Raw genomic sequence first — 23,236 nt, 5'->3', positions numbered from 1 at the left:
GAGAGGTCAAGTTTTCATTTCAGTTTGAACGTGGACGTGCGATGGTGTATACCTGGGGTGCTGAACTCCAGTCCTCTACCCCCCCCCCAAACCAGGTCAGGTTTAGAGGATATCCCATGCTTCAGCACAGGTGGCTCAATCGATTGAAGCAAGGACTGATTGAGCCACCTGTGCTGATGCAGGGATATCATGAAAAGCTGACCTGTTGTGGGTCTTGAGGACTGGAGTTGAGCCCCCCACGGCCAGTGGTGGATTTACAATTTTGCCGCCTTTAGGCCCAAACCTTTTTGCCGCCCCTACATTTTTCAATGTGCCCCCCCCCCTGCGCAGCACACACACACAAAATGCCCCCCCCCCCCCACCGTGCAGCACACACACAAAATGGCATCCCCCCGCGCAGCACATATACACCATGGCACCCCCCTGCAGTGTGTACACACACACAAACATGCCCCCCCTGCAGCACACACACAAGATGGCACCCCCCTGCAATGTGTACACACACACAAACATGCCCCCCCTGCAGCACACACACAAGATGGCACCCCACTGCAGTGTGTACACACACACAAACATGCCCCCCCTGCAGCACACACACAAGATGGCACCCCACTGCAGTGTGTACACACACACAAACATGCCCCCCCTGCAGCACACACACAAGATGGCACCCCCCTGCAGTGTGTACATACACACACAAACATGCCCCCCCTGCAGCACACACACAAGATGGCACCCCCCTGCAGTGTGTACACACACACACAAACATGCCCCCCCTGCAACACACACACACAAGATGGCACTCCCCTGCAGTGTGTACACTCACACACAAACATGCCACCCCTGCAGCACACACACAAGATGGCACCCCCCTGCAGCGCACACACACACACACAACATGGCACCCCCACCCCAGCACACGCAAAACGGCTACCCCACCCCAGCACACACAAAATGGCACCCGTACCCCAGCACACACAAAATGGCACCCGTACCCCAGCACACACAAAATGGCTACCCCCTGCTTGTTGTCCTTTAGGACCCCGGTTCATTATTTTGAACCCTCCTGTCACTCGCCTTATTGGATGCTCTGATGCTCCGATGCCCACACACAAATGCCCCCCCCCCAACCCACCGTGCAGCACACACACAAAATGGCATCCCCCGTGCATTGCATATACACACATGGCACCCCCCGCGCACACACACACACAACATGGCACCCCCCTACAGTGTACACACACAAACATGCCTCCCCTGCAGCCCACACACACAACATGGTACCCCATGTACCTGCATGATGCCTGCTCCTCACACAGGTAGCTTGCTCTCTTCTCCCTGCTCCCTCCTCACACAGGTCACACAGGCAGCTTGCTCTCTTCTCCCTGCTCCCTCCTCACACAGGTCACACAGGCAGCTTGCTCTCTTCTCTCTGCTCTCTTCTCCCTGCCCCCTCCTCACACAGGTCACACAGGCAGCTTGCTCTCTTCTCCCTGCTCCCTCCTCACACAGGTCACACAGGTAGCTTGCTCTCTTCTCCCTGCTCCCTCCTCACACAGGTCACACAGGCAGCTTGCTCCCTGCTCCCTCCTCACACAGGTCACACAGGCAGCTTGCTCCCTGCTCCCTCCTCACACAGGTCACACAGGCAGCTTGCTCTTTTCTCTCTGCTCCCTCCTCACACAGGTCACACAGGCAGCTTGCTCTCTTCTCCCTGCTCCCTCCTCACACAGGTCACACAGGTAGCTTGCTCTCTTCTCCCTGCTCCCTCCTCACACAGGTCACACAGGCAGCTTGCTCTTTTCTCTCTGCCCCCTCCTCACACAGGCAGCTTGCTCCCTGCTCCCTCCTCACACAGGCAGCTTGCTCTCTTCTCCCTGCTCCCTCCTCACACAGGTCACACAGGCAGCTTGCTCCCGTCTCCCTGCTCCCTCCTCACACAGGTCACACAGGCAGCTTGCTCTCTTCTCCCTGCTCCCTCCTCACACAGGTAGCTTGCTCTCTTCTCCCTGCTCCCTCCTCACACAGGTCACACAGGCAGCTTGCTCCCTTCTCCCTGCTCCCTCCTCACACAGGTCACACAGGCAGCTTGCTCTCTTCTCCCTGCTCCCTCCTCACATAGGCAGCTTGCTCCCTGCTTCTTCCTCATACAGGCAGCTTGCTCTCTTCTCCCTGCTCCCTCCTCACACAGGTCACACAGGCAGCTTGCTCTCTTCTCCCTGCTCCATTCCTCACACAGGTCACACAGGCAGCTTGCTCCCTTCTCCCTGCTCCCTCCTCACACAGGTCACACAGGCAGCTTGCTCTCTTCTCTCTGCTCCCTCCTCACACAGGTCACACAGGCAGCTTGCTCTCTTCTCCCTGCTCCCTCCTCACACAGGTAGCTTGCTCTCTTCTCCCTGCTCCCTCCTCACACAGGTCACACAGGCAGCTTCCTCTCTTCTCCCTGCTCCCTCCTCACACAGGTCACACAGGCAGCTTGCTCTCTTCTCTCTGCTCTCTTCTCCCTGCCCCCTCCTCACACAGGTCACACAGGCAGCTTGCTCTCTTCTCCCTGCTCCCTCCTCACACAGGTCACACAGGTAGCTTGCTCTCTTCTCCCTGCTCCCTCCTCACACAGGTCACACAGGCAGCTTGCTCCCTGCTCCCTCCTCACACAGGTCACACAGGCAGCTTGCTCTCTTCTCCCTGCTCCCTCTTCACACAGGTCACACAGGCAGCTTGCTCTCTTCTCTCTGCTCTCTTCTCCCTGCCCCCTCCTCACACAGGTCACACAGGCAGCTTGCTCTCTTCTCCCTGCTCCCTCCTCACACAAGTCACACAGGTAGCTTGCTCTCTTCTCCCTGCTCCCTCCTCACACAGGTCACACAGGCAGCTTGCTCCCTGCTCCCTCCTCACACAGGTCACACAGGCAGCTTGCTCCCTGCTCCCTCCTCACACAGGTCACACAGGCAGCTTGCTCTTTTCTCTCTGCTCCCTCCTCACACAGGTCACACAGGCAGCTTGCTCTCTTCTCCCTGCTCCCTCCTCACACAGGTCACACAGGCAGCTTGCTCTTTTCTCTCTGCCCCCTCCTCACACAGACAGCTTGCTCCCTGCTCCCTCCTCACACAGGCAGCTTGCTCTCTTCTCCCTGCTCCCTCCTCACACAGGTCACACAGGCAGCTTGCTCCCGTCTCCCTGCTCCCTCCTCACACAGGTCACACAGGCAGCTTGCTCTCTTCTCCCTGCTCCCTCCTCACACAGGTAGCTTGCTCTCTTCTCCCTGCTCCCTCCTCACACAGGTCACACAGGCAGCTTGCTCCCTTCTCCCTGCTCCCTCCTCACACAGGTCACACAGGCAGCTTGCTCTCTTCTCCCTGCTCCCTCCTCACACAGGCAGCTTGCTCCCTGCTTCTTCCTCATACAGGCAGCTTGCTCTCTTCTCCCTGCTCCCTCCTCACACAGGTCACACAGGCAGCTTGCTCTCTTCTCCCTGCTCCATTCCTCACACAGGTCACACAGGCAGCTTGCTCCCTTCTCCCTGCTCCCTCCTCACACAGGTCACACAGGCAGCTTGCTCTCTTCTCCCTGCTCCCTCCTCACACAGGTCACACAGGCAGCTTGCTCTCTTCTCCCTGCTCCCTCCTCACACAGGTAGCTTGCTCTCTTCTCCCTGCTCCCTCCTCACACAGGTCACACAGGCAGCTTGCTCTCTTCTCCCTGCTCCCTCCTCACACAGGTCACACAGGCAGCTTGCTCTCTTCTCCCTGCTCCCTCCTCACACAGGCAGCCTGCTCTCTTCTCCCTGCTCCCTCCTCACACAGGTCACACAGGCAGCTTGCTCTCTTCTCCCTGCTCCCTCCTCACACGGGTAGCTTGCTCTTTTCTCCCTGCTCCCTCCTCACACAGGTCACACAGGCAGCTTGCTCTCTTCTGCCTGCTCCCTCCTCACACAGGTCACACAGGCAGCTTGCTCTCTTCTCCCTGCTACCCCCCTCCCACAGGTCACACAGGCAGCTTGCTCTCTTCTCTCTGCTCCCTCCTCACACAGGTCACACAGGCAGCTTGCTCCCTGCTCCCTCCTCACACAGGTCACACAGGCATCTTGCTCCCTGCCCCCTGCTCCCTCCTCACACAGGTCACACAGGCAGCTTGCTCTTTTCTCCCTGCTCCCTCCTCACACAGGTCACACAGGCAGCTTGCTCTCTTCTCCCTGCTCCCTCCTCACACAGGTCACACAGGTAGCTTGCTCTCTTCTCCCTGCCCCCTCCTCACACAGGTCACACAGGCAGCTTGCTCTCTTCTCCCTGCCCCCTCCTCACACAGGTCACACAGGCAGCTTGCTCTCTTCTCTCTGCTCCTTCCTCACACAGGTCACACAGGCAGCTTGCTCTCTTCTCCCTGCTCCCTCCTCACACAGGTCACACAGGCAGCTTGCTCTCTTCTCTCTGCTCCCTCCTCACACAGGTCACACAGGCAGCTTGCTCTCTTCTCCCTGCTCCCTCCTCACACAGGTCACACAGGCAGCTTGCTCTTGTCTCCCTGCTCCCTCCTCACACAGGCAGCTTGCTCTCGTCTCCCTGCTCCCTCCTCACACAGGTCACACAGGTAGCTTGCTCCCTGCTCCCTCCTCACACAGGTCACACAGGCAGCTTGCTCTCGTCTCCCTGCTCCCTCCTCACACAGGTCACACAGGCAGCTTGCTCTCTTCTCCCTGCTCCCTCCTCACACAGGTCACACAGGCAGCTTGCTCTCTTCTCCCTGCTCCCTCCTCACACAGGTCACACAGGCAGCTTGCTCCCTGCTCCCTCCTCACACAGGTCACACAGGCAGCTTGCTCTCGTCTCCCTGCTCCCTCCTCACACAGGTCACACAGGCAGCTTGCTCCCTGCTCCCTCCTCACACAGGTCACACAGGCAGCTTGCTCCCTGCTCCCTGCTCCCTCCTCACACAGGTCACACAGGCAGCTTGTTCCCTGCTCCCTCCTCACACAGGTCACACAGGCAGCTTGCTCCCTGCTCCCTGCTCCCTCCTCACACAGGTCACACAGGCAGCTTGCTCCCTGCTCCCTGCTCCCTCACACAGGCAGCTTGCTCCCTGCTCCCTGCCTCCTGCTCCCTCACACAGGCAGCTTGCTCCCTGCTCCCTGCCTCCTGCTCCCTCACACAGGCAGCTTGCTCCCTGCTCCCTGCCTCCTGCTCCCTCACACAGGCAGCTTGCTCCCTGCTCCCTGCCTCCTGCTCCCTCACACAGGCAGCTTGCTCCCTGCTCCCTGCCTCCTGCTCCCTCACACAGGTCACACAGGCAGCTTGCTCCCTGCTCCCTGCCTCCTGCTCCCTCACACAGGCAGCTTGCTCCCTGCTCCCTGCCTCCTGCTCCCTCACACAGGTCACACAGGCAGCTTGCTCCCTGCTCCCTGCCTCCTGCTCCCTCACACAAGCAGCTTGCTCCCTGCTCCCTGCCTCCTGCTCCCTCACACAGGTCACACAGGCAGCTTGCTCCCTGCTCCCTGCCTCCTGCTCCCTCACACAGGCAGCTTGCTCCCTGCTCCCTGCCTCCTGCTCCCTCACACAGGCAGCAGCTGCACATTGCGGTTCAGAGAGAACTGAAACATTGTTCCCGCGCTGTGCACTTGATTGTAGGCCCCGCCCATTCAGCCGTCTCCTCCAAACCAGGCTCGGGGTAGGGGGCAGCCTGAGGACTGGGTCGTCAGCATGCAGGGAAACTCTGCCGCCCTGGGCATGGGCCTAACGGCAAATCTGACACTGGTGACAGGGTGAATTCAGTATGCCTGGGAGACCAGTATAGGTACAGGTCCTATGTATAAGTACAGGTCCTATGTATAAGTACAGGTTCTATGTATAAGTACAGGTTCTATGTATAGGTACAGGTCCTATGTATAAGTACAGGTCCTATGTATAAGTACAGGTTCTATGTATATGTACAGGTCCTATGTATAGGTACAGGTCCTATGTATAAGTACAGGTTCTATGTATATGTACAGGTCCTATGTATAAGTACAGGTCCTATGTATAAGTACAGGTTCTATGTATAGGTACAGGTTTTATGTATAAGTACAGGTTCTATGTATAAGTACAGGTTCTATGTATAGGTACAGGTCCTATGTATAAGTACAGGTTCTATGTATATGTCTGCAGTCCAGCAGTGACCTGGTTGATCCCAGCTTTGTAAAACATACAGAACACCCACAAGCTCATATTGAACCCCCAAAATAACCACAACATATATATAAGCATATAGGTGTCACAGAGGAATGCTGCTGAGCATGGCAATATACATTTAAAACCAGAGACGAACATGAAACACAGACAGAGCTCAATGCACATCCAGCGAAACTTTATACACGGTACAGTGCCTAAATATACATGTATAGATATCTATTAAATAAAATGGTCTTTTAGTTTAACATTTTGGCCAAATTGTTGTAAGCCCCTGAGCCAACTGCACGGCAGACCACATCTCAAGGGTCCCTAACACTAATATAGATTCTTAATAACCTGTGCATTACCAGGAAGAATGATTTATAATAAATCTGTCAAAATTAGTTGCAAAGTTCTAAGTCTGATTGAACTGGGAAGTTTCAAGTTTTAGAGTGTTTCAGTGTGGTGAAGTCTGCAGTTCCAAAGGAGAAACTCTGCAGTCTCCAACTAGTGTTTTGAACCGAGGTACGGCGATATTGCGGCTGTTGATGAGGACTGGAGGACTGGAGTCCTGTGAGCCGGTGGAGAATACACAACGGGGGTGACGTCACGTCCGCCCAGAGGCCTCGTCATCTGAGTCATCTGCCTGGCTTCCTAGCCACGTGTGGACGCCAGCACAAGTGCTCCGGTCGCCATCTTGAGAGCCCAGCTGCATACAGCAGATCTGCCTGTACCTTTCCAGCATTTTGTGAGTAGGGTTGCAATTTTACCCCTCCGGATGCGGTTTATGCACATTTCTACATCAATAAATATGCTTTTTATTAATATTTAGGCCGTGCTAGTGTTATATGTTTGTATGTCTTGTTTGTTGTTTTTTGTCAATATCTGTGATCACCCCCCCCCCCCCTGTGTTGATTTACTGCACTATTATTTTTCTTTCTCTTTCTCTTTTTTCACATATGCACTGCTGAGGTGAGAATCATCACCATTCATCATCCCAAGGACTGTATTTGGACTGTCACAACAGGACTGGTATTTACCCTCTTTGGCGCCGGTTAACCCCTTTGTTTCAACAAGTCTGATTGAAGCTTTTATTAACCTATACATTACCATCTGTCAAATTTTGACAGATTTATTATAAATCATTCTTCCTGGTAATGCACAGGTTAATAAGAAATTATATTAGTGTAGGGACCCTTGAGATGTGGTCTGCCATGTAGTGGCTCAGGGGCTTGCAACACTTTGGCCAAAATGTTAAACTAAAAGACCATTTTATTTAATAGATATCTATACATGTATATTTAGGCACTGTACAGTGTATAAAGTTTCGCTGGATGTGCATTGAGCTCTGTCTGTGTTTCATGTTCGTCTCTGGTTTTAAATGATCCGAGCTTTGAACAGGCTGGGTTAATTAACCAGCCTCCTCGTTAAGGGGCTAGGAAAACCCAGACCCTTCACTTGTTCCTGGTTCCTGTCTGAATCAGGGAAGTACACCCTGAAACTCTGGCGGGAGAACAGCTTGCCAAAAGGCATGTTAAATGTGGTCACTGATCCTTGCTATATGTTTCTATGTTGGACTTGAATCGCCCTTGCTGGAAATGGCACAGCCCTGCTCAGGACTGATCTTTACGTTGGTTATATATGCTGAAGAAAAGCGGTGTTATATATGTTCCCTGTATTTTGTCACATTGGATGTAGCATTGGGTATTTCTGTCTTTTGTTGTATACATTTGGCCATGCTCAGTTGCGCTCCTTTGGACACAAGTATATAGATGATGTGGTGGGTTCTGGGGTTACAGCTTCGCGGGATTGTGTGTTCATTCATTTATGTTCCATGTTTTATGGCTGAATAAGTCAGCCAACTCAGAACACCCACGTGTCATTGCGTTGTCCCTGCAACAGCCACCTATCTGACTTAGCAATGTATATTGGAGGGGTAAAGAGGTAAAAGCACTCAACGACACAACACATTCTCTGCCTATTTTTAAATGTTTTATAAATGAAGGTAAAACAAATTATTGCTGGTCTCTCAATCAGGGAGAGGGCTCGCTGCATTTGAACAGTAGGTCCGAAGGCCTGAAAAACATCACAGTGATACATATCGCAAGGTCCATAATGCTACCTGACTTCCTTGGGAACGCATCACGGTAAGGAAGCGATGGTGATTGCAATGATACGCTGACCAGGGCAGAAAGCAGCTCAGAGAAATGTAACAATGGTGCCCACTTCTTATGGGACCCAGAAATGTTCTCTGAGATTGAGATAAAGCAGAACATTAAGGGAAGTTACGTTTTAGTGCGTACATCAGACTGAAGAATCACAATACGAGGGGGAACATCGAGGCCGAAACAAACCAAAAGGGGAGGAAGAGCGTCTCAGGGAGTAAAGACACTGACCCTGTAAGCCACGACGTTGAGTTTGAAGCAGGGAACCTGGTTCGGTTCCCGGTGTCGGCTCCTTGTGACCTTGGGCACGTCACGTTATCTCCCTGTGCCTGTGGCACCAAGAACATAGATTGTAAGCTCTACAGGGCAGGTGCTGTGACTGTAATAATCCTGTGCGCTGCGTACCGCGTGCTATACTGTAATTGTGACGCGCTTTGTGTCCCATTGGGAGAAACGCGCTACTGTATATGAAATAAAGTTATTATTATTATTATTATGAGAGCATAGGAGGAAAAGGAACAGCAGTATAGAGCAGAGAAAATGTGGACACGACCAAAAGTGTTGTATGGAGAGGTTAGTCGCTTCTTTCCTAGGGGGGCTACTGAAAGCACATTTTCATATTTTAAGCAGTAAAATGAGACCTCAAACGTATACAGGCATACCCTGGTTTAAGGACACTCACTTTAAGTACACTCGCGAGTAAGGACATATTGCCCAATAGACAAACGGCACTTTGCGCATGCGCTTGTCAGCACGTCCTGAACAGCAACACCGGCTCCCTACCTGTACCGAAGCTGTGCGCAAGCGGGGAGACTATAGAGCCTGTTACAAATGTGTTATTTCATCAGTTATGCACGTATATGATGATTGCCGTACAGTACATGCATCGATAAGTGGATAAAGGGTAGTGCTTCACTTTAAGTACATTTTCGCTTTACATACATGCTCCGGTCCCATTGCGTACGTTAATGCGGGGTATGCCTGTATACTGTAGAGATGTTTAGGGGGTAGTCTGTTAAAGATGTCAGACTTGGACACATATCTTGCTATAGGAAACCTCTGATTATCAGTAGACCCATAACTTAACATCTCCCCCACACAACTCCCTCCCCTCTCTACTCTGCACCTCTCTCTCTTATCACAGAACCGCAAGAACTCCGCTCGGAAACAAGAAAATACATTTTCCTTTTAATAAAAATATGAGGATTTTATTGTATACCATAAAAGAAATAGAATTTGACACAAGACAGGATCCATTCGTTCCAAGGGGACCCAATACAACTCCAATGCTCACAAGATGCGTCTGCTCGTCTATAAACAGGCTGACATCCGCGGAGATCAGTCCTTGTTGGCCATATATTCTGCACCGGGGTGTAAGTGAGACATTGCGCCAGCATGCAGCACTGCATGGATGTGGTCCATTACCTGCATGCACCAGATGGCATTGTCTGCCTGGGCATGGTGTAGAATGTGCATGAGATGCATTGCCAGTAGGGTAGTTACCCACGGAATCCACTCACGTTGCACTTCCCCTACAATACGCATTTTCTGGTATAAATCACTTTTGCTTCTCACATTTGTAATTTTTCCCTTTTACAAGAGATAAGTGGTTTTCACGTACACATCATTATGGCACATCCCGTCTCTACACCTCTCATGAATTTCTGATCTGATTTGGAGGTGGGAGAACAGAGCACGGTGAGCTAGTGTTATTATGTGTGGTCAAGAAACCCTCTATGCGAAGTAGGCATGACAGAACACGGCCACAGCCAATAGGATGATGCCATTGATGTTGACCACGTTCCTCCAGAGCCGCGGTTCGGACGTGTCTGTCATCGTTTTCTCCAGGGCCTTCTTCTCTTCCTCACTCAGTTTGGGAGCTTTCTTGTCATCGAAGCCGCAGAACCAGTTGTAGGATTTCCTCCAGCAGCTCTGCTTCTTTTCCTCTGTAGCAAACAAAGTACAGTAGTAAAGGCAGATAAGGACTTCTTCACCCGCCCGTGTGTCCATTGTTCTTAACATAAAACCTCACACTGTACACCATTTATTCCCATTATCTTAACCGGTCAGAAATTCTGTTTGTGCCCAAAGCATTTTTTATCCACCCGCTCTTCTTTCTACAAGAGACTTCAACAGACTTTTAGGAGGTGTACATGAGACATCTTGCTTTAAACAGATTAACCTTCCCATACCCTGCACTCTACAACCCGTCTCCCCGTGCTATTAACTTTCACCCTTCGGTCTCCTACACATACAGGGTATTCCGTGCCTCTTGAGGTTCATCTGATTCTGGTAAAGTCACTCTATGATATCACAACATTATTATCGCCTTTGGACATTGTCCTTTTGTGTTTGTGCCTAAATACTAACCTTTATACATAGACTCCTCTTCTGACTCTGACTCCCCTTCATTTGACCAGTCATATGCATCCAGATCCTCTCGTTCCTCTGTGCTATTTCTCAGGGCCCAGCACAGACGGTGAAGCTGTCACAAGAGGAGAGTCAGAGTAAAAGATTTTAGTATGTCACACTCTTGTGTAATATCTGTGTGGTATCTAAGTGATATCAGTGAGATATCTGGGATCTGTTGTTGTAGTTGATGCCCATTGTCAGAGATACAAAGCTGAACACCGGCGGCTCAGAGCTTCTCATCTCCCAGGGCCCTCTAGCAACACCTACTGGACCTATGGAGAGAGGCCAGAAGAAGGACAACGCAGACTCTGTGATCTGGAGGCTCTTGTATCTCAACAACTGATTATTAAATGAAAACGTCAGCCCTTTTCTTGGGTCAGTGAGGCAAAGACTGGAATACTGAGCCATATGGTTTCATTATTTGAATTTGTGATTGAGATATTTTTTATCACATTGTAACAATTCAGTATGTTCCCTGATTAGACACTAACATGACAGTAATGTAAGGGGTTAATAAAACTCTTAGAAGGGAAGCTGATGTTAGGAAAGAGATGACTGCCTGTTATTGGACAGATGGACCCTGAACCTAACAGGTTGGTGACTCATTGTCCTGCATGCCGGTTATCAGACCGACCAATTTTGAGGACACTTATTGATATGAATCGAGCGGAGCACAAGGAGGATTTAAAGAGAACTGCACAGCATGACTGGGAACTGTCCAGCTATGAACTCTTTCCCTAGCACGTGTCCCATTTCAGTATTATGAAGAGGGATGTTGAAGCAAGTCTATTTTGTTCTAGTTTTCCACCGGCCAATCAGATAATAAATATCAAAATAAACTAATAGCAAGTGCACTGTAAAAGAAAATAAAGTGCACTACAAATGGAGGGTTAATATAAAGAAATCCATATGTGGGGGATTACTGAGCAGAGCACCACACCTGGCGCCCACTGAGAGGCAAATTCTGGAACCAACCCAGTGGACTTAGCGTACGTGTACTCTGCCCGGATACGGGAGCCCATCAGCACCCGAAACATCGCCACTATGTTCATTGGGATCTCCCCCTCAGGAACATGGAGGAGCATCTGGAGACATAAGTTTATCCTTTCCAAAGATTCTCCATCCTCAATGTGAACATGTTTACCCTAAGTGAATTCTGTTTCTTATACAGATCCGGGAAGACGCTAGAATTTCTGTTTTGAAGGTTCTGAAATATTTTATTGGGCCAACCTAAAAGATTTTCATAGTTGTTGTGCATGTATTCTCCGGACCACAAAAGCCTCTTCTTTAAGCATGTAATAAAATCATCCATTAGTAGGACACCCCTTTCATGGATAATCGCCCCTCAGCAAGCTTACAATCCGGATGCACCTCAACTTCCCAGCAATCTCCAAATGTCTGTGCACATAATGTCACATTAATATAGATATAAAGAGTGTCCCCAATGTGATTATACCCATGTGCCCACGTCCCAATAACTGTCCTCTGTCACTCACGTGCTTATCAGGGATGGGTTTGGTCATAAACGACACAGCCAGAACAATGATGCAGCTCACAGTAAACAGGATGATAGCGAAATACAGGTAGTGCACCCCGCAGATTATCTTCGGGCAGTTACTGGGCTTCACGCAGCTCCCGGTCCCATAGGCAAATTCTGTGATCATCCGAGAGAGGCCGATAAGAAGCCCAATTATTAACCCCCAGAAAGCTCCCTGTGTAAGAAAGAAGAGAGATGAGTTATGGGCGGTCATCAAAACCTCAGACCTCTTTCCGACTGTCGTAGCTTGTCTTAACATACATGTACACTTTGATCATACAATGGTGTTGTCCTCCCTCCCACATTGTACTGCGCTGCAAAATATGTTGGTGCCATACAAATGTAAACCCCTGTGTGTACAAACAACACAGGATGCTGCCGTCTCGCAGGTTAAACTCCAGGGATGTGACTATTTTGAAGCCAGTAACAGGGCTGGAGAAGGAGGAGGGACTATGAGAAGGAGTGAACCTTAAGTGCTGGGGGCAGCCATTTTGGGATCAGAGCTGCATGGAGCTGAAAGAGTTAAGGCTGGGAGATTATGGTCCTGCGCGGCCGCGTGAGAATGAGCACGCCACCGCGCGCTCTCCTGCAGCCCAAGCGATTTGTGAACTTGACTGCAGGAGATTGCAGATGGGTGGAGGGGGAGTGGCGGGCGCGTCACGAAGCTGGTTCGCCCTCATTGGCTGAACCAGCTCACGTGCGCTGATGTCACGCGGCAGCCGTCTGAAAATACATTTGTTGTATTTTCAAAACGCTGCCGCGTCAACGCGCCTCTCCGCATGCGGGTATGCAGGCACGGGGGTAGCTCCCATAAGAAAATACAGCAGAGTGCTTGCCGTGCGAGCGCGTGCACGCAGCGACGCCGGCACCATAATCCCAGCCTAAGGCTGTGTCCTGAGCTGTCAGCACAGAGAGAAGCAGAACAGGAGAGTGGATCAGAGAGTGAGCGGTCAGCACAGGGGAGCAGTACAGGAGACAGACAACTGAAAAAAGGGGGTGTCCCTGCAGTCAGAGGAAAGGGAACCACTTACAATTATATTTGTGAAGTACAGATCTGCAACTGACATTCTGATCAAAGAGCTCCAACGAAACACTAGTGTCACATAACCCTGCCTGATCACCGAGGAGGCTGGGGACAGTGACTTTAACACACACACGCATGCGCAGCGCTGGGTTATGCTGGGAGGTTAGCAATTGTGTTGTGTATATTATGTAGTGATCCTAATCACAAGGATCACGTGGGTATTGATAATCTGTATGTTATACCTGTTCCTTGTGTTCATAAAACCGTTATACATATCCTGCTGTGGTGTCTCCTTTTTGCTGGCCCCCACACTAACAGTGTTACTAACATTGTATGGACTCAGGCCCCCACCTCCATGGACTGAGGTATAGTAAAATAAAGAGGGATTACATTACACTAATAAAACATAACAGTAACACAGTGCTCTCCACCAACACAACAAGCCTGAAGATGGAGCATTAGCAAAACGGAACCTGCTAATCATTAGGAATTGTTCGTAGTCTCAGAGAGATGAACAATGTCCAGATTTATATATGGGTGACGGGACTTGTAGAGAACATCGCCCTGAAAATCCTACTTGAGAGGGATGCAGGTCCCGTATCTCTTCAAGTAAAACCCTTTGCAGAGAAGTTAATGGTACGGTTCGCCTCTAGATGAACCTCAGTACAATTTCCAGTTTACTACACCCCTAACTGAAAACAGAGGAGGAAAGCTGTACATAGGCCGTGAAAGGAGATGACTAAAAGAGGCTTTAAAATAGACGCAATGACAACGCTCTTCTCCTTGCCAGTTTTCTCCGTCCTGTTACAAGGGCCGTCTGCTTTATCATAAACACCCATCCCAAGCTGGGAGGATGCAATGCAAGTGCACTTATTCGCAGCATTTCTGTTTAAACCATGGACTTAGTTCAAAATTATACTAACAATCACCTAATTTACTATCCATTACATTAGATGTAAGTGATCCCCTCTGTCTATAGGAGAGAGGAAGGTATTATTCTCTGGCACTCAAAGCACAAGCAAAGGGTTGTAATGACATGTTTAGGTCCCTCTGTGTCCTGGAACAGGATAGTTTATTTTATGTGTACTTTTTCTGCTCTCGGGCTGCCAGCTCTCCCCAGGGAACGGTGAATGTTTTCAGTGCTGCTGTGTAAATTGCAACATAGTTGTCACATATCACCTTTTCCACAAGCCACCAGTCTGTTGCCTTGGCAACCTCCCAATGCTCATAGTTTTAGATTGGTTTAGCCCTCTCCCCCTGCCCTTCTCTGTATATTGTTATGCCCCATGGCTTGTTCCTGTCTGGGGGGAAAAGTGGGCTCTCCATTGCCCAACAGCAGACAAGGTGAGTAGACACATCTTCCACTGCTCCCTTAGAAAGGGATTCCCTTTTACCTTCCCCGGATGAAAAAGGCACTACCTTTCAAATAGGATACTTCTCCTCACAAGAGACATTTCCTACCACAAACTACATGCAAGTATTTTTATATTTCTGTTAACCCCTCTCAATAAAGTTGAAGAAAATAGAAGTGATTTGTGTGCTTGAAAAAGGGGGTGAGTTTATTCTACATGGATCTTCTCACCTGCTACAAGTGAGCCTGGATCCAGAATAGTAAAAAGGACACCTTCTGCTTAGGGATTCAGCACAGAAGGCTTCAGCTTCTACAGCCATACTGCTGGGAGGCAAGCTGCATACTACAGCCATACTGCTGGGAGGCAAGCTGCATACTACAGCCATACTGCTGGGAGGCAAGCTGCATACTACAGCCATACTGCTGGGAGGCAAGCTGCATACTACAGCCATACTGCTGGGAGGCAAGCTGCATACTACAGCCATACTGCTGGGAGGCAAGCTGCATACTACAGCCATACTGCTGGGAGGCAAGCTGCATACTACAGCCATACTGCTGGGAGGCAAGCTGCATACTACAGCCATACTGCTGGGAGGCAAGCTGCATACTACAGCCATACTGCTGGGAGGCAAGCTGCATACTACAGCCATAACGCTGGGAGGCAAGCTGCATACTACAGCCATACTGCTGGGAGGCAAGCTGCATACTACAGCCATACTGCTGGGAGGCAAGCTGCATACTACAGCCATACTGCTGGGAGGCAAGCTGCATACTACAGCCATACTGCTGGGAGGAAAGCTGCATACTACAGCCATACTGCTGGGAGGCAAGCTGCATACTACAGCCATACTGCTGGGAGGCAAGCTGCATACTACAGCCATACTGCTGGGAGGCAAGCTGCATACTACAGCCATACTGCTGGGAGGCAAGCTGCATACTACAGCCATACTGCTGGGAGGCAAGCTGCATACTACAGCCATACTGCTGGGAGGCAAGCTGCATACTACAGCCATACTGCTGGGAGGCAAGCTGCATACTACAGCCATACTGCTGGGAGGCAAGCTGCATACTACAGCCATACTGCTGGGAGGCAAGCTGCATACTACAGCCATACTGCTGGGAGGCAAGCTGCATACTACAGCCATACGGCTGGGAGGCAAGTTGTAGTATTGTAACGGACGTGCTCGCCACAAACCGGGACCAGACCGCAGGGCTGAGGTGGGGATGTGAATACACCGACCTTAGACCACGAAGCCGGTTCTGGATTGCGCAGTTCGTAGTCAATCGTAGCGGTTCAGGGTTGGGGAAAGCAGGGTAATCCATGGAAAGCCGTGGTCAGAGTTGGAGACGTCAGATTAGTTGATATCCAGGCTGGGGTTCGGCAACTGGTAGGCTGGTGTGAAGTGCTTCAGCGTAGCAGCTGAAGCGCGGGAATGGTCTCTGCGCGAGGAGCGGCCCATGATTAAGGTCTCTGCCTGAGGCGAATGCAGCAGGTCACAGGAACAAGGCAAGACTGGCACTGGGGATCCAGCGCTTCAGTACAGGAACCAGGAAGCAGACCTCTGCTAGGGGTGAATGCAGCAGGTCTCAGGAACAAGGCAAGGCTAGCACTGGGGATCCAGCGCTTCAGTACAGGAACCAGGAAGCAGACCTCTGCCTGGGGTGAATGCAGCAGGTCTCAGGAACAAGCCAAGGCTAAGGCAGGAGTGTTTGTGGCAAACACAGTTACATCCAAGTGAATCTTGGTTTATGCTCAGCATTGAGGGAAAGGGAGACCCCAGTATAAGAAGGGCAGATAGCCAATCGCAAGACAGGGGTGTGTGGGAATTCCTCCAATGCCAGGACAGAGAGACAGAGCTGCAGTGATTGCAATCACAGGTGATAGTGCTTGCAGATCCAAGGGGAGGGCTGTCTGAGAGCTCACCAACTCCGCAGGAGTGAGCTCCAGTCAAACCCAGGAACGGATTCCTTACAGAACCCCCCCCCGCCCCCTCGGGGCGAGGCCTCTGGACGAGAAGGATCCATCAGAGATCTGGGTGACATAGCATTGTTTCTGAAGTGTCTTAGGCAGGAATTAGGCCCATAATCCAGCAGTCCATTGGCGAGTACAAATTTAGGACACGAAAACGAAGGTACTGCAATTCTTGACGCGCAGAAAGCATCACAAAACGATTTGGAAATCCAGAGCTGTGCAAGAACCGGAAGATCCAGAACAGGGACGTCCGAGGGCCACAAGTCAGGTGCTCGGTACTCAGCACTAGTCCCAGAGTACAAGACAAGACAGAGTGATTTTTGGTCGGTTGTGGTAGAGGAACAACCTGGAAGAGTAATGATATTGCTCAAATAGGCACGTAGAAATTTGTGAGAAGCTATTACTCCAAAGGAAATCTGGACAGTGGTTAGCGAGGGTAGAGGGCGGGAGGGTTCACTGAAAGATACAAATACAGTTCTTTTGATTCAGTCAAGGCCCGTTATCCCAAACAAGTCGAGTGTGACGGTAGTAGTGTTTATGTAGTTCTCTGCCGTGGTACTGGCAATTAATAGGAGGCCAGCATCCCTGGGCATATGAGGTTTAGAGAGCATCAGGTCCAAAGTCTGGGCATCCGCAGAGGATGCAGTAGGCACCAAAGAACGAGCAGAGAGAAGCATGCCTGTGCCCACAGTGGGAGCACTAGAAGCAGGGACAGGCACCTCAGGCAAGACAAGGAAGTTCAATGGGGCAAGACAACAAGGAGTCCAGAGGGAACACATCAGGCACCACACAGAAACCCGCGGGTATTGAAGCTGCTTGTAAAGTGAGAGAGCTTGGATCAATACAGATCTTATCCAGTACCGCAGGAGGCTGGGTGAGCGGAAAAACTGACTTAGAAACAAAAGTCTTGGAATTAGAACTGGCTACTTCCACCACTGAAGGAGAATCAGGAAAACACGAACTTAACTTAGGAGTGGAAGTCCCAGATTCAATGGCTTCATGCAATACTGTAGAGGAATCAGTGCAGAAAAAAATCCGTTTTAAATACAGGGTCCTTTGAATCAGCAGATACATTCGGTACTACAGAAACCTCCCTGGGAAGTAACCTTGAGTTTGCGGCAGAGGAAGAGCAGACAGTAGTGGGTACCCCAAAAATTGTGGAAGAATCAGGGACGTATAACTCCGTTTTGAATATTGGGTACTTTGAATCTGTAGGAGGAACAGGTACTACAGTAGGTTCCAAGAGAGATAACCCTGAGTTCGTAGTAGCAGCCATGCAGTCTGTAGCGGATACCTCAAACACTGTGGAAGACTCAGTGAGAGACAGTATTGTCTGAGTGGGAATCCCAGGCTCTAAGGCTACACGAGGAGTTGTGGGGGGACTAAGAGAAAAACTATTCTTTGCAGTGAGGGAATTAAAGTCATTCTTGATTACTATAGGAGCTGCAGAATAGCCAGTGAAGAGTATGTTCGTTCCTAAACTGGATGTCTGAGAAGCAGCAGTGGTCATATTAGGTACAGCACAGAGGTCCGGGGAAGGTATACTGGTCTCTGAAGTGAGTATTTGAGAAACAACAGGGACCAGACTAGACGCTTCTATGGGATCAGAGAATGCTGCGCTTGTCTCTGAAGTGGGAATTTGTGAAACAGCCAGGGCCAGGCTAGGTACTTCAATAGAATCAGAGGACATTGCGCTTGTCTCTGAAGTGGGAATTTGTGAAACATCAAGGGCCAGACTAGGTACTTCGACAGAATCAGAGAAAGTTAAGCTTGCCTCTGAAGTGGGAGTCAGAGGGTCCATAGTGGCGACATCAGGCTCTATGGGAGACTTTGTGGCAAGGGTCTTAGAATCAATTAACGAAGCTGCAGGCATTACAGACATATCAGAGAAGACACATTTTAAAACAGGGGTTTTAGCATTGGTGATAGGCATAACACAGACTACAGGAGAGTCAGAGGGAAGGAAGCCTGACTTTACATCAGGAGTTATAGCAGTAGCACAGGTTAACACAGAAAGTGCTGGAGAATTCTTAGAACTGTACTGGCCGGCACCACATTGTTATGTGAACATGGACTTGTTACATTGTTATTGCATTTTATATGTTCCACATTATGTTAGATATAGTGGTATCTACCGATACCAGATGGGGAGTGTCCTGGGGGATCGTTTATTTTCTGTGTACTTTTTCTGCTCTCAGGCTGCCAGCTCTCCCCAGGGAAAGTTTCACGTTTTCCCTATTCAAGCAGTAAGTGCTGCTGTGTAAATTGCAACCTAGTTGTTACATATCACCTTTTCCACATGCCACTAGTCAGTTGCCCTGGCAACCTCCCAATGCTCATAGTTTGAGATTGGTTTAGCCCTCTCCCCCTGCCCTTCTCTGTATATTGTTATGCCCCTTAGCTTGTTCCTGTCTGGAAAGAAAGGTGTACTCTCCCTTACCCAACGGCAGACAAGGTGAGTAGACACATCTTCCAGTGCTCCCTTAGAAAGCGATTCCTTTTTACCTTCCCCTGATAAAAAAAAAGCCACTACCTTTCAAATAGGATACTTCTCCTCACAAGAGACATTTCCTACCACAAACTACATGCAAGTATTTTTATATTTCTGTTAACCCCTCCCAATAAAGTTGAAGAATATAGAAGGACTTTGTGTGCTTTAAAAAGGGGGTGAGTTTATTCTACATGGATCTTCTCGCCTGCTACAGTACAAGTGAGCCTGGATCCAGAATACACTGCCTGCTTGCTTGGATACCCTTTTACCTGTTGGGGTATCTGGTAGGTCAAAGACACAATAGATAATATATTTTTTTCTCACTCCCTGGAAACCTCTCCTCTCCCACAGCGAATTCACCTGCTCATTCACTCTCTTGATGAAGATAGCGAGGAAGAAGACGGCACCAATCGGTGGTCCTAGGAAACTGGTGATGGACTGCATGTAATCAAACAGCTGCCCACTCTGTGCTGACTGCAGGATGGGAACCCAAGCAATGCTGACTCCAATCAGGAAGAGAATGAAGACCCTGCAATGAGGAGGAGGAGGAGGAGGAGGAGGATGGACAAATGGCGAGCAATAAAGGAAATACATATTCAACAAGAAAAACATAAATGTGACTAAAATCAATCACATGCAACGAGTTACAGTAAATATTCTCCTCACAGCTTTACCAGTAGCAAAAACAAATGACAATAATAATGCCTTTTCAAGAGCCAATCAGCACTAATCCGTTAGTGAAACATTGATGGTCCTTAATGAACAGCTATCAAAGTAATGAAGCATCTAACCTGAACCAGCAGTCAGCCTCACTCAGCATGAACCTATTAGATTGCAGGAGGTCAGTGATTGTGCACAAACATCTCAGTGCCAGGGGATAAGATTAGTGACACTCACCTCCCTGCTATCATCAGCTCCTTCTCAGACGCCTGCTTCCGGACCCTGGTGTAAATGTCCATGGTAAACAGGGTGCTGGCACTGTTAAAGATGGAGGTCAGCGAGCTCATAAGAGAGGCCAACATGACTGAGAGCATCAGACCACGGAGACCTGAAGAAGGACCACACCGTGAGAAAGAAGGAGCGTGAGTTACAGGAACACCCCAATGTTCACACCAGACCTATCTCTGCCTGTACCACTCACATCTGATATTTAACCCCTCAGTGTTTGAGAGGCAGAAACCACAGCTGCAGAGTTGTGCCGGTCGTAATGATACATTGTCTCATTTCATGAGGAAGCTTTCAAGGTTGAGTTCCTATATAAACTAACTTTGGGGAATAACATAGGAAATCATAGTACTCAAATAATTACCAGTGATCTATACCCTACAAACCATATCATGTCTCATTACTTGGAAAAATGATTCATCAGATGCGCAGTGTATTACCATTCCTGTAAAGTCTCTAAATAACTGGTACAGATAACACTTTGACCATTTATCTTTGGAGATGCAAACTGATTCCATTTCAGTCCTGTGAATTTCCGTTATGTGAATTTCCATTAGGTGCCTCCTTTCCTATGTGAATCTTGTGGCTGATTTCAGTAGGAATACCAAAATTATGACCTATCTCAATATCTTCAGCACAATGTGGCAGTTGCAGTGACCTAAGCTGGACGCCCTTCGTCATTTTTATTCTTGATTCCCCCCCAGCAAACTGGTTAGCAGATTTAGTAACAGGTAAAAGTTTCTCACCATCCGGCATCAGGTCGATCACCATTTTTGGGTACGCGATATTAGTGCATCCAACTGTAGTATCGCAGTATCTTTTACATTCACTGGGGACCACACAAGCTATCTCCTCTGGCAAGAGAATAAGAAGATGGTGGTCACCTCCAGGAACGTCTCATAATCAGCCCAATGTCTCCGGGACTGGGAGCTCCTTTTACCTGTGTACAGGATGCGACTGATCATTCCCGGGAACACCATGAGAAACATGGGCAGCAGCTTAAGATACCCACACAGGATACATCCGGCCTTCACATGTGACATGTTCTTGGCTGAGAGACATCGCTGCACAATCACCTGTAAGAACGAAGCACCAGAGGATGAGACTTGTATCTCCTGCATCATTCCACTGAGTGTAGGTGATGCTGAGCTAACGCTTAACCAATGCTGGGCCAACACAGAGCCAAGGCGCTGGGCCAATGGTGGCTACACAGAGATGACAGGTGTGGTCTGCTACACTTTGCAACTCCCTAATAATCTCATTATTGTTTCTTTCATTACAGCAGGAATACTACAAAATGAATACCATTTAATTTTCTTCAAATAAAATGTAGACTTAATTTAATATGAAAAAAATCAACTGTATTTACATAATTAATAATAATAAAACATTTTTTTATAGTTATTTAATTATTTTGGCATTATCTGTACATATTTTTATTCTTCGTTCATCGAGAATGTAAATGCTCATTAGCTTATGAATAGGAACAGTCCAGTTAGTGCTGAAAGTGTTTTTTGGAATGTTCCATCTGTACCTGATCCGTGCACCAGTACCATAGAGCCAGGATGGTCAGACCAAAGATGAGTCCTGGCCACGGCATGTCCCCGGTGATGGGGTCCCGGAAGATGTGGAATGCGTCAGCTCGCGGAGTGTAACATTTCTCATCAATCGTGATGGTTTCGGTATTGTTATTAATTGTGTAGCTGACCACAGTGGGAATGGCTTTCATATATTTTTCCATAAAGGCCTCGTATCCTCCAACTTTAGAAAACGCTGAGGAAGAGAGAAAGGAGCCGGCAGTCAGTGTGAGACAAGTGACTAGTAACCTGAGCTGGCAGTCAGTGTATGACCTGTAACCAGTAACTGAGAGGAGCCGGTGGTCAGTGTGAGAAGTGACTAGTAACCTGAGCTGGCAGTCAGTGTATGACCTGTAACCAGTAACTGAGAGGAGTCGGTGGTCAGTGTAAGACCAGAGACCAGTAACAAAGAGGAGCTGGTGCTCAATGCGTGACCAGTGCCTAGTAACAGACAGGAGCCGGTGGTCAGTGTAAGACCACTAACCAGTAATAGGGAGAAGCTGGTGGTCAGTGTGAAACCAGTGACCAGTAACAGAGGAGCCAGTGTTCAGTGTGAGACCAGTGACCAGTAACAGATGATATGATGGTCAATATAAGACCAGTAATCAGTAACAGAGGAGCCAATGGTCAGTGTAAGACCAGTGACCAGTACAGATGAGCTGGTGGTCAATGTGTGACCAGTAAACAGTGGAGCCAGCGGTCAGTGTATGACCAGTGACAAATACTAGAGAAAAGCTGGTGGTCAGTGCGAGACCAGTAACCAGTAACAGATGAGCCGGTGGTCAGTGTATGACCATTGAAAAGTAATAGAGAGAAGCTGGTGGTCAGTGCGAGACCGGTAATCGGTAACAGAGGAGCCGGCGGTCAGTGTATGACCAGTGACTAGTAATAACCAGGAGCCGGAGGTCAGTTGGAGACCAGTGACTAGTAACAGAGAGGAGCCAGCAGTCAATGTGAGACCAGTGAACGTGAGCGCTCCTCATGTCATCCCAGTCTCTAATGAGCTTTAGTTCAGACATTTCAACTCACCAAACCCCATGAGGATGAAGGATCCCACCAGCATGATGATGGTCTGCAGAGTGTCCGTGTAAATCACAGCAGCGAGACCCCCTACAGAGAGAGAAGATGCTCAGCTCAGGAGGGGAGAGAGGGAAGGACGGGGGTCACCTGCTCACTTCCTTTCACCTGAACAGATCCAGTCTACCCTGATAACCGTGGGCAGAAGCTTTCCGTGTAAAGCTGTGAGAAATGTTATTATCGTGTCATTTGTTTTTTTTTGTTTCAATTTATTTTTATTGTTTTAGAGAGACATAACAAATATATAGTCTTGGAATACATATGATGTTTTAACAGTGTCACTTGTCCATACAACAAAGAGCATTAACAGTTCGTCATCTGAAATAAAATAATTGATATAACACGCGTCTCTCATGAGCTTAACAAAGGAAAGAGAAGAACGTAGAAAAGAAGAAAAAGAAGGGTGGGAGGGGTGGAAGGGGGGGGGGGTAGGACGAGCCCATTTGTCTGGTATTTCTGTATTTATTTATATGGGGTCCCTAGTTTCCTGGCCATATTTCCCAAATTTTGTGAAATTTGTCAGTTTTCTGGTTCAACTGTGC

The 23,236-nt window shown here is 49.1% G+C and overlaps 1 protein-coding gene across 1 annotated transcript in view; it reads right to left on the bottom strand.

Moving 5' to 3' along the window:
- Nucleotides 1–9,483: 9,483 nt before the first annotated feature.
- LOC142464834 (sodium/glucose cotransporter 1-like) overlaps nt 9,484–23,236 on the bottom strand; it is a 35,694-nt gene continuing 21,941 nt past the window's right edge. Inside the window, exons 7-15 of the mRNA XM_075568443.1 lie at nt 22,647–22,727; nt 21,575–21,813; nt 20,981–21,116; nt 20,787–20,894; nt 19,993–20,143; nt 19,456–19,624; nt 12,217–12,432; nt 10,679–10,793; nt 9,484–10,254 (exon numbers count right to left, since the gene is read on the bottom strand). Of these exons, the coding sequence (XP_075424558.1) occupies nt 10,043–10,254; nt 10,679–10,793; nt 12,217–12,432; nt 19,456–19,624; nt 19,993–20,143; nt 20,787–20,894; nt 20,981–21,116; nt 21,575–21,813; nt 22,647–22,727 (1,427 nt within the window). The 3' untranslated portion in view covers nt 9,484–10,042. The remainder of the gene's footprint in view (nt 10,255–10,678; nt 10,794–12,216; nt 12,433–19,455; nt 19,625–19,992; nt 20,144–20,786; nt 20,895–20,980; nt 21,117–21,574; nt 21,814–22,646; nt 22,728–23,236) is intronic.

This window comes from Ascaphus truei, chromosome 13 (genome assembly GCF_040206685.1).
Source record: "Ascaphus truei isolate aAscTru1 chromosome 13, aAscTru1.hap1, whole genome shotgun sequence".
Taxonomy (NCBI): domain Eukaryota; kingdom Metazoa; phylum Chordata; class Amphibia; order Anura; family Ascaphidae; genus Ascaphus; species Ascaphus truei.
This window is presented reverse-complemented; position numbering and strand designations above follow the sequence as displayed.